This window comes from Chiloscyllium punctatum, chromosome 3 (genome assembly GCF_047496795.1).
Source record: "Chiloscyllium punctatum isolate Juve2018m chromosome 3, sChiPun1.3, whole genome shotgun sequence".
In the NCBI taxonomy this organism is placed as follows: domain Eukaryota; kingdom Metazoa; phylum Chordata; class Chondrichthyes; order Orectolobiformes; family Hemiscylliidae; genus Chiloscyllium; species Chiloscyllium punctatum.
In genome coordinates this window covers 93566310-93586039 of record NC_092741.1, presented here as the reverse complement: position 1 = coordinate 93586039, position 19730 = coordinate 93566310, and the positions used below count along the sequence as shown (strand labels likewise).

At 39.8% G+C, this 19730-nt stretch overlaps 1 protein-coding gene across 4 annotated transcripts in view; it reads right to left on the bottom strand.

The window, feature by feature from the left end:
- Positions 1–19730, bottom strand: part of cd2ap (CD2-associated protein) — a 238933-nt gene that overhangs the window by 111919 nt on the left and 107284 nt on the right. For all 4 annotated transcript variants that reach the window (XM_072556564.1, XM_072556572.1, XM_072556581.1 and 1 more), the window contains exon 3: positions 6882–7029. In XM_072556564.1, the coding sequence (XP_072412665.1) occupies positions 6882–7029 (148 nt within the window). The remainder of the gene's footprint in view (positions 1–6881; positions 7030–19730) is intronic.

Sequence of the window (19730 nt, the reverse complement as noted above, 5' to 3'; positions counted from 1 at the left end):
GATATTTCCTACACACATTTAGATATTTCCTAAACAACTTTTTCAGACATGTTATTACATACATTCCCACTACAGCAAGTGGGATGTCAACCCAAACCAACTCATGTTTATCTAATCACATGTCTAATCTGTCTCATAACATACTTAACATCCAATATGATCATAAGAAAGCACCCAAAATGTTGATAATTGTCCAATAAAAATGAGAAATATGTCACTCCAGTCAGAATATTTCAAGAACATATAGCAAGCAACAGATGATCATCCAAGACTAGACTGCAGTCTTACTGCATCAATAGTTTGTAAAGCCAAACAAACTGAGATATTACAATGATTCAGTTTACTGCTACACAAGCAATTCTGGAAACAATTTATAACCAGCAATCACAGAATATTAAAAGTTACAAAATATAGTTCACATTGCACAATCTATATTCTCCAAAAAGTCACAAATCAGCCTCAATTGTAATTGTATGCAGGAATTTAAGTGAATTGACTTTGATCTTTAAGAGCTCATAAGCTGCAATTAACAATCATAGCTAAATTGCTTCACTTTTTGCTGAGACACACATCCGCTGTCTGCTGCTTCCAGTTCAAGACCAAACTGCATGCATGCAGTGTATAATTAGTTAAATATACTGACTGGCGAAGCTGCTATGACAGGCAGTGTGCACCAAAGATTATGGGACTGGAAGACATTGTAGAGGTTTGGAAAGATCAGATCATTGAAAGATATGTTCATATGAATAGGCAGGCCACTTAGAACATGAACATAACCAGGAGTAGACATAGGCCATCTGACCCCTCAAGCCTGCCCCCATTCAACAAGAAAATGTGTCTCAGTAACTTGATTGAGTTTTTTGTAGTAGTAACAAAGATGATTGATGAGGGCAGAGCAGTAGAAACGATCAATATGGACTTGAGTAAGGCATTCGACAAGGTTCCTCATGGCAGACTGGTTAGCAAAGTTAGATCTCTCGGAATATATAGAGAACTAGCCATTTGGATATAGAACTGGCTCAAAAGGTAGAAGGTGGTGGTGGAGGGCTGCTTTTCAGACTGGAGGCCTGTGACGAGTGATGTGCCACAAGGATTGGTGCTGAGTCTGCTGCTTTTCATCATTTGCATAAATAGATGGGATAGTTAGTAAATTTGCAGATGACACCAAAATTGGAGGTGTAGTGAACAGGGAAGGTGGTTACCTCAGATTACAACAGGATCTTGATCTGATCTGCCAATGGGCCAAGGCATGGCAGATGGAGCTTAATTTAGATAAATTTAAGGTGTTGCATTTTGGAACGGTAAATCAGGCCAGGACTGGAGGGTTTGAGGCTGTAGAGAGAAGCTGAATAGGCTGGGGCTATTTTCCCTGGACTGTCAGAGGCTGAGGGGTAACCTAATAGAGGTTTATAAAACCACGAGAGGCATGGATAGGGTAAATAGACAAGGTCTTTTTCCTTGGTTGGGTGGAGTCCAGAACTAGAGGGCATCAGTTTAGGGTGAGGGGGAAAAGATTTTCAAGGGACCTAAGGGGCAACATTTTCACGCAGAAGATGGAATGAGCTGCCAGAGGAAGTAGTGGAGGTTAGTATAATTACAACATTTAAAAGCCATCTAGATGGATATATGAATAGGAAGGGTTTAAGAAGGATATGGGCCAAGTGTTGGCAAATGGGACTAGATTAAATTTCAGATATCTGCCCAGCATGGACAAGTTGGACCTAAGGGTCTGTTTCTGTGCTGTACATCTCTATGACTCTAAGATCGTGGCTTGATCTTTTTTCTTGGACTCAGCCCCACTTACCTCTCCACTCATCAAACCCTTACTGCCTTTATTCTTTGCCAATCCTACACAGCTGCTGGTTTTTAACCTCCAATCCTCTAGCAATGAAGGATGATGTTTAATTTGCATTCTTAATTACCTGCAAACCAACTTTTTGTGATTCATGCACAAGGATACCCAGATCCCTCTGCACAACAATGATTTGGCAAAGATGCTAATCAGTACACATACCTTATACTATGATGGTACGAACTGAGGAAACAACCAGGAAACCTTGCTGTCCTATCCTAATATAGAAAATGAGCATGAAGATCTCCACAGGACAGAACTAACAGGTAACAAGAGAGGAGGCTAATCTAAGGCAAAGAAACGGCTTTATCCTACAAGACATGCTACAAAATGACTATTCAGTCATGCACTTCACAAAGCTTCATAATGCTAGGTTTATCTTGCAGAAACAGATAGGATAATAGATTGAGGAGTGTTGGAGCTCATAGAAATCAGAGAATAGTTTCATATTTCTTTCATTAGACTTAACAAATTTTTGGCTCCAGATCTCAATGATGGTAACCAGAAGTCACTGCAGATTAAAAACAAACTATTCTAATAAACCTCAGCATCATAAGCATTCATCAAAAAATTGACCCCATACTTTGAGATATTATACAAAATACAGCATGGACAAAAGGGAGTGAATAGGCAGAAAGCCAAGGCACAAAGGATGTGCCTGTATGCTCAAGACAGTTTCATGTTCAATAACTCAAGCGCGAGTGAAACCAGGAAGTTTCATAAATAGAATAGAAAAAAGTTCAAAATGCAACTGGTGAATGGTATTGGAGATAGCAAAGGGAATGAGAAGGGACAAACACCACATTTGTGACCAAGACTTATGCTAAGGGGTGTAATTTCTTCCTTGGCTCCTTACGTCCTCTGAGCTAGTCTTCACTGATGCATGAATAATAAAGTCAATTTACTAAAGTGAGTTAACACTGTACTTGCTGTAGAGCATAGATGTTCAAACATTGCCTAAGGGATGACATGCAAATACTAACACATAAATAGACATGTTTGTCTTAGACTTCCTTTTGAGAACCTAAGCAAGACAAAGGAGAACAGGATGAGATTTAAAGAAAACAATGAGTAATAGGTCAAGATGATCATGTATGTCTTTATTGTTCCAAAGAATCTATACTCTACTTTCCAGAGAGAATTATATACAAAAATATAAGTTTTCTTCATATGAATCAATACTGTTGCACACATCAAAACTCAGTTTAATACTTTAACATAATGCGGAGAAGGACAGCACAATCAGAACTGACACTTTTCAAGTGAAACATGAAAATGAGACACAATCTGCCATATTAAGGATTCATTGCCATTGTTTGATAAAGTAGTGATAGTTCCCCAAGCTAACATTTTACCCAGTTTTTAAACTCCATCCCTCTCCCAAAGAAGAGCAATATCCCATTTGTGTTCTTAGTTACCTGCAAACCAACTTTTTTGCGATTCATGCACAAAGGCACCCAGGTCCCTCTGCATATCAACAACTAAAATATATTGCCTAATATTTATCCATTCTGATTACCGGTCATTTTATGCAAATTAGCAGCCACAACAATGACTCAAAACAGCCCTGAAGTATTTACGAAAAAACCTGGGGTAGGGGTCTAACATAAATGGATCCCACCTTGAGCACACATTATTCAACTGCTTGCAACCTGTCTGCAGTGAGCTAGAAAAAAATTAGAGTGACAGAGAAAACCTGAGTTAATTGGCTGTTAGGAACTGCCCTAGGGACTGTCCTTAAACAGCTGTAAATTACAAATGTGTACAATTCAAGTAAGAGTTAAAATAATATCTTCCATTAAAAGGTAGCCAAATTAGAATAAGGGGAGGAAAGTGAAGTTAATGAAAGGGTGGCAACTATAAGACTAAGAAACTAAAGTGAGCAAGTGAGTAAGAAAGATCAAGTTTAAAGTTTGAGACAAGCCACCTCAGGTCAGTCAACCTGTAACATGTGAGAAATCATAGACCCCAATGGTTTCCTTGGTTTTATTAATAAAGGCATTGAACACAAGAGCAAGGAGCGTAAGATATTTGTTAAATTTCAGCAGTAGTAATGTGCCCATTTGTGGGCACCACAGTGCAGCAAAGATAGAATGCAGAGACTATGCAGATGTAATTTGCAAGAATAGTCTCAGGTATAAGAAACTTTAGCTGTGAGAACAGCCTGACTAAGCTGGAACCATTCTTCTTGGAAAGAAGGCAGAGAGGAGATTTGACAGAGGTGTTCAAAGTCATGCATGGACTGAATAGAGTAAATACGGAGGTAGGGAAATGCTGCTTCCAATCGTTAAAGGAATGAGGCTGATAGGGGCATTGATTTAAAGTGACATACAGAAGAATTGATGTTGATCTGAGACAAGACGGTCATTCAGCTAGTTAAGGTATGGATTACACTGCCTGTAAGTGTGGTGGAGGCAAGTTCAATTGAGACAGTCAAGATGACATTGGATGATTGTTTGGATAGAAATAGTGGGCATGGGTATGGGGAGAAAACAGGAGATTAACACAATCTCAATGTTTTCTTGAAATGTCAGTGCAGTCAAGATGAGCTAAATGGTCTCCTTGCCTACTGTAGCAATTCAGATTGGTAAATCAGAGTATCTGAGTTGCCCTAAGCTTCAATTACAATTAAGACAGAGCAAAATAATTCTGAAAATAAAATTCCTGCATTTTTTGGTCCTTGCTGACTATTAATAGTTTTTCCATGTCATGGACTTTGAAAGTCAGCCAGTGTCATCTCATAAACAAAATTGTAATTTATTCCAGTTCACAATGGCTACTGAGTGAAACATGTGTTTTCTATGGCTGCCATTCTCAACTGAATTCGATGAAATGAAACACCAACAATCCCTCAGATTTTCAAACATCCAAACTATTGCTTGTTCCAGGTTGAGGGGAGCAGAAAGGGTGGTGATAATTTTACAGTGGTGAGCTTAAAATGTGATTTGCCCATTCAGTTAGTCTGTTAGCTCAGTTGGCTGGAAAGCTAGTTTGCAATGCAGAGTAATGCCCAGAACATGGGTTCAACTCCTACACCAGCTAATGTTACAATAAAGGTTTCACCTTCTCAACCTTTCCCCTCTCCTGCGACATGACGGCCCTCTGGTTAAAACACCCAGTTGCCCCTCGCACATGAAAGAGCAGCCAAGCACTTCACTTCTACTCTTCACCACTTGACTCCAATAGATGAAAACTTCACTGGAAAATAATAAAACTACAACATGTACCACACGTAAGTACTCGGACTGACTTTCTTTCAGCGAAAAGTATGACTTGGATCATTGCTTCTAGTCATTCAGGTCAATTTCAGCTGACAAAGTACATGACTGAAATACAAATAGCAGCAATATGCCATAAGTAAAATAATTTCTATTGCTGGTAGAAGCAAATGTGTATAGATTTTAGTGATAGCATGGTTTTGTGCAGAGGGATCATGCCTCACTGACTTGATCAAGTTTTCTGAGGATGTGACAAAGATGATTAATGAGGGAAAAGCAGTTGTCGTCGTCTACGTGGACTTCAGTAAATACTTTGACAAGATCCTTCTTGGCAGAATGGTACTAAAAAGGTGAACCTTCGAGTGGTGCTGGAAAAGCACAGCAGGTCAGGCAGCATCCAAGGAGCAGCAAAATCAACATTTTGGGCAAAAGCCCTTCATCAGGCATTGGGGCTAAATTCCTGATGAAGGGCTTTTGCCCAAAGCGGTGCTTTTCCTGCTCCTCGGATGCTGCCTGACCTGCTGTGCTTTTCCAGCACCACTCTAATCTTAACTCTGATCTCCAGCATCTGCAGTACCCAAATCTGCCTGATACAAAAGGTGAAGTCACATGGTATTGTGTGTGTGCGCGCGTGCGTGTTGGGAAATGGTGCAGGGAAGAGTTTAAAAACATCTGGAACGTGTGGGTAGCAGATAACTGCAACACTCAAGAAGTACCTGGATGAATATAAGAATAGGGAGAGAATAGAGGGATAAGAATCCTGTACATGAGACTAGTTTTAGTTTGGAAGGGCAAAACATGTTGGCACTGGCTTGAAGGGCCTGCTCCGATGCTATACTGTTTCTTGTTTGTCACATTGTCTATATTCTACAGAAGTGGCTGTGAATGTTGCCCACAAGATGCAAAACCAGTGTTAAGAATGTGTAATAGGTTGATAATAGGTTACCTATTACTTATGTGTAATAGGTTACCTATTCATATGTAATAGGTTGAAACCATATCAGTCACTCTCCAGGTAAAATGCTCACTGTATCTCTGGGCATGAGTTGCCAGACTTGGTCAAGCTTTACTGAGATTTGTTCCAATGTTCACAGCATTCCGCATTCATTTATTACAACATCAAATGCTCAATGCTTGAAGTCTTGTTACAACTCCACATGATTTTGGAGATACCACATCCAAAGTACGGAGTACAGTTTTGGCCTCCATATTTAAGAAAGGGTGTACTGGCACTGGAGGCTATTCACAAGATTCACCTAGACCGAATACTGGGAGGAAGAGGTTAATAATCAAGAATGACTAAACAGATAAGGTCTTTAGTCATGACAGTTTAGATGAAATGAAGGGTAATCTTATTGAAATGTGCAAGATTCTGTGGGAGCTTCAAAGCGTAAATGTTGACTAGATCTTTCCACTTGGAGGGAAATAGCAAAGTAGGGGACATTCATTTAAAACTGTGGTGCAAAAAGAGATTTTCTACTCCAGAAATTGTGGCTGCTCAATCACTGAAAGTATTTCAAGAGGTGGTGGATAGATTTTTGAAGCATCACGGAGTTGAGAGTATGATGACCCACCATACTCCTGAGATCCAGGAAAGGTCAGCTATGCTCTTATAGAACACCAAGCTAGATGTGAGGTGCCAAATGGTTATTTCCTGCTCCTATTTCTTATGTTTTTATGTTTAGTGCTTTACCGCTCTGTTGTGCATTAAGTTTGCTATTGGAGTATCCCAAGTGTAATAATCACTATTTCTATGAAGTACTTCACTGCCTTAAATTACAATCAGTAATCATTGAAGTGCTGTAACTTACTTCTTCTGACAGACTTTGGTTGAGCTGGTAAACCAACAATTGGGAATCCAAAATGACTCATGCGCTGTACAAGATTGGCAACGTTTCCAGATTTTTCTCGTTTAGTCACTGGGCTTTCCTCTTTTGCATCTGCATCCTTTTTTACTTCCTGCAAGAAAGGAAAAATGTTTCAGGCATAAAGCAATAATCTGCTCCTTGCAGAAGAGAAGATTAAGAGGTGACCTTACTGAAGTGTTCAAAATGATTAACAAATTTTGACAGAGTAAAGAGTATACTCTGTTTCGACTAGTTGGTCTGTCAGTAACGAGGTTTCACAAGTTCAAATTGCCACCAAGATAGCTGGGAGTAAGAGGTGGATCAACTTCTTTACTCAGTTGTTAGGATTTGAAATGCACTCTGTCTGGGAGTGGAGGCGGCAGATTCAGTAAGAAGTTTCAAAAGAGACTGGATGTCTTTGAAAGTGATAAGTTCAGAGGGCAACAGAGCTAGGGTGCAGTTCTCAGTTTGATAGCTCTTTCAGGAGCCAGTAGATACAACGGACTGAATGGCTTCCATCTGAACAAGAATGTTGTAGGATCCTGCACAGAGGATTTTGCAACATGGATACAAAAAAAGCAACAAAATTTAAATACTACCATACTGCAGCACTTTCACAACAAAGTTAAAAATCATACAACACTAGTTTATAGACCAACAGGTTTATTTGGAAGCACTAGCTTACAGAGCGCTGCTCCTTCATCAGGTAGTTGTGCAGTATAAGATCATAGGACACAGAATTTATACATTCTTACAAAATCCTTACAAAACAGCATGGATCTGATGTCAAAACTTTGATGCATGTCAGTTACCACCAGAGTCCCACAATTCCTCTGCTCGCCTTCCAAACTTACATCTTCAATCTCCATGAACCTCTGCTCATCCAAAAATCTACTACACAGATACCTTCTCGCCAACCTACAAGAACACTCCCTCAGCAGTTTAAGCTTCAACTGGGCCTTTCCTTCTTCCCCAGCCCAACAACCCACCATAAAGACATTAAAGTCTGTTGTCTCAGCATTTCCCCATGCTCTTCAATCCACATTCATGGATGTGCATTTCACTGTCTAGGCCCTACATATTGGACGTCCTCTCCACCTTTCCCTTTTGTACTTTTAAAGTCCACTTCAAAACTACTCAAGGCGAAGATTTTAGTCACATCTTGTCAGAGCTCCTTCTTGAGCTTATTCTGGTTTGTAACACAGCGTGGTTATTTTCTAATTACAGGCTCTCTATATAGAAATAATTATATGGAAGATGAAGCTCTCAGACTGTTTGGTCTAACCAGTCTACAATCAGTGTTATACTCCATTCCAACTTTTTTCTCCACCCTTCCCAAACTGTCCTCACTTCATCATCATCATCATCATAACCCTCTGTTCTTCTCTTATGATGACCAAACTTCCCATTAAACGGTTATACCATTTGCCTGAGCCTCTTCCTGTGAGAGAGATTTCCAAAATCTTCCCAGGAAGGCATGGTGGCTCAGTGGTTAGCACTACTGCCTCTCAGTGCCAGGGACCTGGGTTCAATTCCAGCCTTGGGCAAATGTCTGTGTGGAGCTTGCACATTCTCCCAGAGTCTGTGTGGGTTTCCTCCCACAGTCCAGACATGTGCAGGTTTGGTGAATTGGCCAGGCTAAACTGCTTGTAGTGTTCAGGGACGTGTAGAGAAAGTGAGGATTGCAGATGCCAGAGATCAGAGTCGAGAGTGTGGTGCCGGAAAAGCACAGCAGATCAGGCAGCATCCGAGGAGCAGCAAAATCAAAGTTTCGGGCAAATTAAGCCCTTCATCAGGAATGAGGCTTGTGGGCTGGGGTCGGAGAGATTAACCCGGCCCCCATTTATCTCTCAGACCTGGGCCCACAAGCCTGAACCCTGATGAAGGGCTTTTGTCCGAAACTTCGATTCTGCTGTGCTCGGATGCTGTCTGACCTGTGCTTTTCCAGCACCCCACACACTTGACTCAGGATGTGTCAGCTAGGTGTGTTAATCAGGGGAAATGTCAAGTAACAGGGTAGGAGAATGGGTCTGGGTGGGATAAACTTTGGAAGGTCAGTATGGACTTGTTGGGCCAAATAGGCTGGTTCCACATTGTAGGGATTCTAACAAAGTAGGCATTTTCAATTTCTCTATTTCTATACAAAGTCAAAGCACACTCTATGCGTCCTCTACTATAATAGTGAAAATCGCGGTTTGGTCACCTTTCTGCTTTAGTTTTTAAAGTTCCGCCTGCTCAATAGCCCTCCGGAGATGAACCTTCACACTCTTGGCATTGCCAGTTCTTCAATTCTGACCATAATATATCCTTTATGCATTACAGTGACCAGAACTATGCACAGTACTCCAAGCGTGGTTGAATTACATTTCAAAACAACTTTAAAATGAGCTCTCCACTTCTCAATTTTGACCTCCAGAAATAAATCTCAACTGTTCAGTTTGATTTTTTTTAAAAATGGCATTATAAACCTGTATGGCTCCTTAGAATAATTTCTAGGTCTGGACAATCAGATCCTTTTGCTCTTCAACCATTTAGATTCTTATTTTCCAAGAACCATATGATATCTACACTTTGCTAATCAAAAAATAATGGACCACATCTTTACTCAAGACGATAGTTGTCCCACAGTGCAGATGGGAGTTGTGCACCAGAACTACTGCAGCGGACACCCTGGGAATTGCTCTGCAAGTTGAAACATCTGACGGGGGCTCAGTTAATTTCTGGATTCTGCTGATAATGTCCCCACTACCAAGTTAGAGGATTCTGAGAGATCTAGTTATCCAGGAACAGATAGAAGAATTACAGACAGCCAAATGCACCCACATCCCATGCCCAACTCAGGCAAATTCCCTAACAAGCTTCCCTTGGGCCGAATACAAACCCCACCAAACCCGACCTCTGTTTCCCTACCACCCCTCTATAATAAACTCCACCCAGCTCTCCCTTCAACCAACTCCCACTCCACCCACTCCTCCCAACTGCTTGTGGACTCCTGACATTTACTTTCTGCAGACACGGCCCCAGTGAAACAACCATCTCTGACTCCCCAGAGACCCAACCATAGTCTCACAAGCAAACTTACCTGACTCCTCACCACAGCCCACTTCCATCCCATGACCATCTTCGCAACTAAGCTGGTACCAACATCACCCATCCCCAATATTAATCCAGCAAAGTATTCTGAGCTTTATCGCTGCCACTCCAACCCTTGCCCACCTACCAATTCAAGCACTCAATACTGTTGCATTCATTCAAGTCTCTGAAAGCAGTTTCAAGAGCTTTCAATCCTAAAATACAGCAGGAATGGTCATGAAAAAAAGGACATGGGTTGGTACTGCTGGCTGTTTGCTCTACTAGGCTGTTGCAGTTAAGATGAACAGCTATTGTGTCAGAAAATCAGATAAACTTATAAAACACTCCTCCAAAAAGAGTAAAAATGTTTTGTTTTGGTCCAATCAGGATCAGAAATAGGTTTTCCACATCCGATCATAATATGTGGGGAAATATTTCACAATTAGCTACATCATAATAAGTTTATAAACTAAATAATCATTTTGCAAGTTTAATAATTGCTCCTTGTAAATAATTGTAGTCGTCCTCAAAATTCACAACCCCTCTCAATTTGATGCTATCGGCTAAATAAAACGTAGACTTGATTGCAAAATTTGAATCGTCAAAACAACTTGTGCACACGTGGTTGCAAGAACCCACTTTCCACCTTCTGTCAGATCTTCATTCACTGTGAGGCGACACGCTGACTCAGTGGTAAACACTGCTGCCTCACAGCGCCAGTGACCCAGGTTCAGTTTTACACTTTGACCATTCTCTATGTGGAGTTTACACATTCTTGTCGTATCTGCATGGGTTTCTTCCAGGTGGTCCGGTCTCCTCCCCAAAGATATGCAGGTGGATTGACCATGTTGAATTGCCCCGTAGTGACCAGGGGCGTGTAAGTTATGTGGGTTAGCCATGGAAAATGCAAGTTTACAGGGATAGGGTATAGGGTTAGATCTGGGCGGAATGCTCTTCAGAGGGTTGGTGCTAACTCAATGGGCTGAATGGTCTCTTTCTGCACTGTAGGAACTCTATGATCTTTGCTCCCTGGCTCCAAACTCTGACCTTATTCATTGGTCAATGTGGCGCCACATCAAAGGTATTTTGAAAAGTTATTTAAATAATATTTACTTTACTACATTTAGCACATTGTCCGGTCTCAGTCGCTGCTTCAAATAATTCACTGAAGTTTGTTGAATAAAACTTAATCTTTCGAATTCTGCCCCAATGTACTTCAATTTAAGTCTTCACACTCCTGCTATCACTCAAATTCTTCAAAAACAAGCAGATCATCAGCATCCCATCTAGACCAGGTGTTTCATCCTAAGGTAAGTTAGTTGGTAGTATTTTTCATATTTAATTTAAATACAATTAGATCATTTCCAATGTCAGATAATGTGTTATTTCTGCCATTCACTGTTGCTGCCAGCCAAAAGCCAAGTTTGTTTCCTAAAGGAACACTTTAATTTGGCCATTGTCTTATATTATACAGATTTGACATCTATTCGTCAACCTTTGCAGTATCTTATCCACCTGTCATTTCAGATGAAGTACAATACCAACCACTTAACCAGTGTACATAAATGAATAAATAATTAGTAGATTATAGATTTTTTTTTGTCTTTTAAAAGTCAGACTATTACTCAAAAAGCTTTAATTTAAACTACAGAATACAAGAAAACAGAAATGTAGCTTCAGGTCTGTCATCAATACTGACTCTTACACAGGGGAGCAGTCGTATGGCTATCACACAAGCGTGTATGCTTAGGCTGATTATTTTCCTGCAGCATATGGATGTTTTATACTGCAAGCAATTAATTTAATAAATGATTGATTTGGAAACTTTATTAACCAGTCTTTCTTAAAGTAAAGGCATCATCTAGTATAGCATTGAGGCATACAACAAAGACATACCCCAGATTTAATCTTTCAACTCATCTCACCAAAGGATACAACAAGGGAAAGTGCTTCAAAAGATCCCTGTGCAAAGAGGAAGAAGCAAAGAGGAAAAAAGATTGTGATTCCAACTGCTTCAGTAAATCACGTGCCCATGTGCAAATACACAGCTGGAACTCTCTAAAGAAGAGACATGATGTCAACAGTGCGTGTTGCACTAATCAGGCTTGAAATGGGCCAAACCAAACCCCCTGAAAATAAATTAAAAAGGATAGCCTGGACCTTGATTTTTTTCTTATTTTAAAGGCAAGTGCCACGCATTAGGTTTTAGGTGCAATTTCATTGGTCAAACTACCAGTCTTGAAGCAAAAGATGTTTTAGACATAAACTCTAGTTAAAATCTAACAAAAAATAAATTGGAATAACTTAACTATTGCAAAATTTAGCAATACAATAAATTAACTATTAAACAGTAACATCCCATAAACACACTCTTGGCAAAGACAAATTCAGCAAAATAGACTGCTTGACATGCAATTCTCCAGTCCAGAAGGAAAAACATCAAGAGAAAACTTAGAAGCAGAGAGAGTTATACTGCAGCTTCAAGACCCCAGCAACTTCCACTGAAAAACTAAAATTAAAAATCCTGGCTCTGTCGGAGTTTGTCCCCCACCCTTTCAGGCTGCTTCTATTGTTCCAACTTTTTTTTGAAAAAACTCCAAGACTTCACACTGTTTACTGGCACTGAGTCAATTGATCAGCACTTCCATCTCAACCTTATGTCTTCATAAGAACCAGGACAAGATATACCTCAGAAAGACACAGTATCATCACAAATATAAAATATGAAATTTTAATAATTAATAAGCTATGTATGCAGCATGAAAGGAGATGCTAATTGGTTGAGCTATGGTTGGCATAATGACACAGCAGGAACCGAATCTTATGTAAATGATTGAAATCAAACCAACCAAATAATTTTTGATTGGTCAGGGGATTACCCATGAGAATGCAGGGTTTGCTGGTCTCCAAAGCCTTTCCTCAGTGAAAGTGACACAATGTGTGAATGTATGGCTTTTACCTACGAAGAAAAGCGTCCTGTGTGAAAATACATGCTGCTAGGATGCATATAATGAATCAGCCTTCGAGTCCTACACCAATGTTAAAATGGTTTGTGGGGTAATTCTTTGTACACAGATACATTTAGTAAATGTTCCCTAACAGTAGAATCACATTCAATGCTGAACACAATATTTTTAGTTTGCAATCATGGGTTGGCTCAGCACAGTTGGCATGCTGAAAACTGCAGTCAAAGGGGAGCTTTTTGATTTAGTCTCAGGACTCATTGGAATTACAGCCTACATTGCTGGTATCACGAGCACTAAACCACAAGTATGTAATTAGTCATTTGCCTTGGAGATAGAACATCTTTTGGCTTGATAGTAGCAATCTGTTGCTGGAGAATACCACTCCGGTGTCAAATTAGCATCACAAGATTGCTAGCCTCTGATCATCTGATTGGCAGAACGTGATGAGTTGAGTTCTGCAGGAGTCTGTGTGGAGGCCTCAAACTTTCTCAACAGTTGCTATCATGACTCAGATAAGGGGAGTGAAGACATGGTAACTAACTTGCAGGCACCACCAAGATACATTGGAAATTGCATTGTGAAGGCGACATAAGGAGATTGCAGATGAATTTCAATAGTTTGAATGAGTGGACAATAATCTTTCCAATGGAGTATAATGTCAGGAAACGTGATCACTTTGCTGGGAACATAAAATAAGCAAACTGTTACTTAAGTAGAGAATGATTGCAAAATTCTGAGGTGCAGAGGATTTAGGTGTTCTCTTTTGCAGGAGTCACACAAACTTAGTATGTACATGCTGCACTTAATCAAGGCAGCTAATGGGATGCTATCTATTAACACAAGAGGAAATGAACTCAAAAGGATGATATGCCCTGACCTGTGAACCAGGGGACCTGGGTTCAAGTCCTACCTCCTTCACAGTGTCTGAAAACATTTCTGAAAAGGTTGATTAGAAAAAAGATCAAAAAAAAAGAGATGCTTTGGTGTAAAAGGCACTGGTGAAACCATATCTTGAATACTGTGCGTAGTTTCAGTCTCTCAATTTAAGTAAAGATGCAAATGTATTGCAAGCAGTTCGAGAAAGATGAACGAGATTGATATCTGGAAAAAGTCAGTCAGTTGTTTTAATGAGGATATTTGGACAGCTGGACCCACTTCCACTGGAGTGGGGGCAGCACGGTGGCTCAGTGGTGAGCACTGCTGCCTCACAGCACTAGGGTCCCAGGTTCAATTCCAGCCCTGGGTGACTGTTTGTGTGGAGTTTGCACATTCTCCCAGTGTCTGCATGGGTGCGCTCCGGTTTCCTTCACAGTCTAAAACCTGTTCAGGTTAGGTAAATTGGCCGTACTAAATTGCCCATAGCGTTAGGCACGTTAGTCAGAGGGAAACGGGTCTGGATGGGTTACTCTTCAGAGGGTCAGTGTGGACTTATTAGGCCGAAGGGCCGCTTTCCACATTAAATAATCTAAAAAAAGTTCTCATCTCAACAGTGACTTAATTTAAAGTTTAAGATCCTGATCTGACTTGACAAGTTGGAGGTGGAAAGAATGTTTCTTCTTGTGGACTGCACTGTTTGCAACTTGAGGGCCAAGATGAGAGGATTTGTCTTTCTGTGCAACTTTGGAACTCTGTCAGAAGGTGACGGAATTGGAATTACGAAATTTTTTTTATCAAGGCCACAGTAAGTTCTTGCTGTGCAAGGTTATCAGGGGTAGATGGGAATGTGGAATTCAAAACATACACAAACTTTAGCCCTTGGTCATAATGACAGGAATAGCACAGCGGATGTGAGGGGTCACTTAGCCTATTTCCCCTCCTTACATATTCACTTATTTCTCTAACATTTGAAACACCTTGCCTTTACAGGATAATCCTGAATTGAGCTCATTTGAATTTATTGTCATGTGTACCAAGACATAGTGAAAAGCTACGAGCAATACAGGCAGATCACATAGTTAAGTAGCATAGATAAGTAAATAATAGGTATACAGCAGCAAACAAAACCACAGGTACAGGTGAATGCTAAGAGTTTGAGAGTGCATTCAGAGTTCTAACAAGAGGGCAGAAACTGTTACAAAACCGGCTGGTGTGTGTCTTCAAGCATCTGTACCTTCTTCCCAATGGTAGAGGTTGTAGAAAAACATTGCCAGGGTGGGATGAATCTTTGAGAATGCTGGCAGCCTTTCCTTGACAGCGGGCCTGGTAGATGGATTCTATAGATGGGAAGTTGGCCTTTGTGATTGCCTGGGCTGAGTTCACCACTCTATGTAACCATCTCCGAATGGTACAGTTACCACCAGATAGTGATACATCTGGACAAAATGCTCTTGATGGCACACCTATAAAATTTGGCAAGGGTATTTGCCATCATGCCAGATTTTCTCAGCTGCTTCAGGGAAAAGACACGTTGTTGGGCCTTTATAATCACTGTGTCCACATGAACTCTGCCACTCCCATAGGCAGCGCATTCCATGTCCTCATCACTCTCTGGGTAAAGAACCTACCCCTGACATCCCCCCTATACCTTCCACCCTGTCACCTTTGTGGGCAGCACGGTAGCACAGTGGTTAGCACTGCTGCCTCACAGCGCCAGAGACCCGGGTTCAATTCCCACCTCAGGCGACACTGTGTGGAGATTGCACGTTCTCCCAGTGTCTGCGTGGGTTTCCTCCGGGTGCTCCGGTTTCCTCCCACAGTCCAAAAATGTGCAGGTTAGGTGAATTAGCCAAGTTAAATTGCCCGTAGTGTTAAGTGAAGGGGTAAATGTAGGGGAATGGGTCTGGGTGGGTTGCGCTTCAGCGGGTCGGTGTGGACTTGTTGGGCCGAAGGGCCTGTTTCCACACTAAGTGATTTAAGTAATCTAATTAAGTAATGAAGAGTGGGGACTCCATGCTCTTCCATCAGTTAGTACAATATAGAGCAAACAGTGATTCAAATCAGAATAGCTATGATTGCAGAGTTTTATTTTGACATGCCTAATCCTGGCGTTAGGCTAACACAGCTAGAAAATGCTTGGAGCCTTGGTCTTAAAATTGCTAATCAAGCTGATCTTGGAGAATATGCAACTGAATGAATCACAATGCATTTATTACATAAATATTTGACAATATGCATTGTAAAACTGCACTCAATGCTTGCACGAAAAAGTATCTCAGCTTTTTACAAATACAAGCCTGTCTGAGAATTTTTCTAACTGCTATGAAAACCGAAGTCATAAATAGATAAAAACAATTTTTTAAATTTAGTTTCATTTAAGCTTCATACATTCTATTCAATTTAACAGCAGAATAATCCTTGCAATTTTTTCTCTTGTTAAATGAGGTATCAATCCTTTTACAATCACCTGCTCACTTAATTATGGTTTACGTTCAGAGACACAACTGAAACCCAGAGGGATTATTACCCTGATTAAAACGAACATTTCCTTCAGACGCACACAATTAGATTAATTGCACTCTTTTAATCTGTCAACAATTATTGTATCATTCTAGGAGTTTTTGAAAAAAATAGCTTACTCTAGCAATGCACTTAATTGGAAAACTTAAGTGTAGGGTCATAGAGATATACAGCACAGAAACAACTCTTCAGTCCAACTTGCCCATATCAACCAGATTGCCAAAATGAATCTAGAGCCATTTGCCTGAACTTGACCTATATTTCTCTAAATGGTTCCTATTCATATACAAATCCAGATGCCCTTTAAATGTTGCAACTGTACCAGTTTCCACCACTTCCTCTGGCAGCTCATTCCCTACACGACCCTGTGCATGAAAAACTTGCCCTTTAGGTCCCTTTTAAATCTTTCTCCTCTCAATTAAACGTATGCCTTCTATTTTTGGACTTCCCTACCCTGGGAAAAAGATCTTCAATATTAACCTATCCATGCTCCTTATGATTTTATAAACCTCCGTAAAGTCAGCCTTCAACCTCCAACACGCCAAGGAAAATAGTCCCAGCCTATTTGGCCTCGCCCTATAGTTCAAATCCTCCAAAACCTGGCAATATCCTTGCAAATCTTTTCTGAACCCTTTCAAGTTTCACAACATCCTTCTGATAGCAGAAAGAAAAGAACTGCACGCAGTATTCCAAAAGTGACCTAACCAGTATCCTGTGCAGCCGCAACATGACCTCCCAACTTCTATACTCTAACCAATAAAGGAAAGCATATTGAATGCCTTCTTCCTATCCTTTCTACTTCGGACTCGACTTTCAAGAAACTATGACTTGCACTCCAAGATCTTTGTTCAACAACACTCCTCAGGACCTTACCATTAAGCGTACACATTCTGCCCTGATTCACTTATCCAAAATGCCGCACTTCACTTGTCTAAATTAAACTCCATTCTTCCTATACTCACATTCAAATCATTTGTAGATGACAAAATATTCTTCAGTCATTACCAGTTAGCAGAAGCCCATACTCCTGAATTGTCTCTAGCCAAATATTTAATTTAAAACCTCAAACAAATTATGATCAATAATCCAGTATGGAATTTTGAACTCCAGGATAAGCATTGTTAAACAACACTGGTGGGGTAGAACAGGACTGTTTACATCCAGTGATAAGCGCCGACTCGATGGTACTGCTAGATACATAAAAATAGAAATTCTATTTTCTTACATGAATACCCTTCAATGTTTCATTTTCCTAAACTTTTCCAGATTTCCTCAAAGTGCCGGATTAGTTGAACTACCAATGGAATAAAAAAATAGGATTTTCAGCACAATTTGAGAACAACGCATAAAGTGTGTAGATTTGAGGAACAGGGGGGAAAAAGTGTGACAGAAACAAAACAAGTCTCTTCAACATTGAAAAATTCCTAAAAATTTTCAATATACTAGATCTGCGTGATGTTGACATACTGTAGGATAGTGCAGTGAAATAGTATAGTTAAAGTAACATACTCTTGGAGGATTTGTTCAGTAATTAGTTTGTCATTTACTTACACTTGATCAAGTAATCCAGTGTAATAATGAATGAATGCAATGTTATATTCCAGTTAATGATCATCAGTAGAGGACACTAGTATAGGATGTGACTGACACTTTATGCTGACAAGTGAGAAACACCACATGGCCTACGGTGTCATTACAAGACAAACAGTGGAGTCCACTGCTATACTTAATGGTTTCATTAATCAAAACCTGTCAAGGTTGACTGAGCAAAGCTATGGGACCTGAATACTCCCAAAACTAACCTTAACAACTCAAAGGCCATTTGTGTGAAGTGAAAACAATTATGTTTCAAAACTTTTAGCTCCATGACCCAATTAGTTTAGTTTAATATAGTGTCTTAAAGTTAAACAGTTGCTTCCTTTTAAACTACATGATGAGCTAATGTACCCTTGCTTATAATTAAGCACTGAGCTGGCTGTAGTCAGTTTTTAAGAACAATGCAATTATTTTGACTTCCATTACTTAAATGTCACACTGTATCAGTTCTAATAATCTGCTCACCTTAATATATGACCTATACACTGTTTGCATCGATTACTTCATAATTTGTACGAGTTTTAACATTTGCATGCAACTTTGTTACTTTTTACGATATTGATCACATACACCTGTAAAAGTCAAATTGTGTAGACTATATTTTAAGTTAAATTCATAGGGTCGACTATTACATGGATACTACTTTTGAGGGTCTGAAATTCATGCTGCAGTCCAAAATACCATATCAGTAGCAGAAGCCCAACTGATTTCTGAACAAATAAAGAAAAAAAGAATAAAGTTACTATCAAATAGAAACAAAAATCAATTTGTAAGCTTTATTTATGCGACAAAAAGTGCAGTAGAAATATAATAGGGCTTTAAATCACAATTACATGCTTCATCTTAAACACGTCAAATAAAGTTCATTAAAATCCTGCAAAAACTCAACTCAACATCTTCAGCACCAAAAGCAGATTATCAGGATAATGATATTGTATGGGTCCTCTTAATCTTCGCTGTTCGTAGTTAGCGGTAGCGTGTGATCTGTTGTTTCTTCATCTATGTCATCCCATAGATGATCATCCTCTGTACTATCCAATGCATTCAAAATTCCACATTTCTTGAATGATTTGAAAATAGTGTCAGCTTTTATTTCCTTCCATGAATCAATAATCCATTCACAGATCAGCAGCAGTGATGGAGCCCACATACTCCCTCTTTTCATGTATGGTTTTTTCTCCATCATGCATCCAGTTATTCCTCTTCATTCTCATCATGTCCTTAAATAGTTTATTGATACCAACATTTATTGGGTGAAAAACACTTGTAGTTGTAACTCCCAGTGAACTTACATCAGTGTTGTGTGATCAACAACATTCTTCACGAGATGTGGTCTAAACTAGTCCCAGACAAGATGAGCAAACTCTTTCCTTTGTGTAGTTCATCAGGTTGTAAATTCCAAACATCCTCTATCCATTTTCTACATCCACCTTCATAAATCCAGCATATGGATGACAATTCCTTTTGGAAATCTCTCCTTTGGCAAAGATTTTCCTCTTAAAAACAGCCATTAGTTTTAACTTTGTGCCATCAGCCATACAAAGAAATAGCTAAAGTAAACCTACTTTTCTCTTGGCCAGTGGTTCTCACCAACTGTTTTTTTTTCCTCCTTTCATTTCCTTATCATAACATTTACATACACTATAACATATTGACTCTCAATTGTTGATCTGTTATCTGTGAAGAACTAGAGTCAACCTTTACATGAGATATATGGAAAATGCCAGATTTTTTGGACAAAAATAGGGGGTTGACTTTTACATGAGATCGACCTTTACTCGAG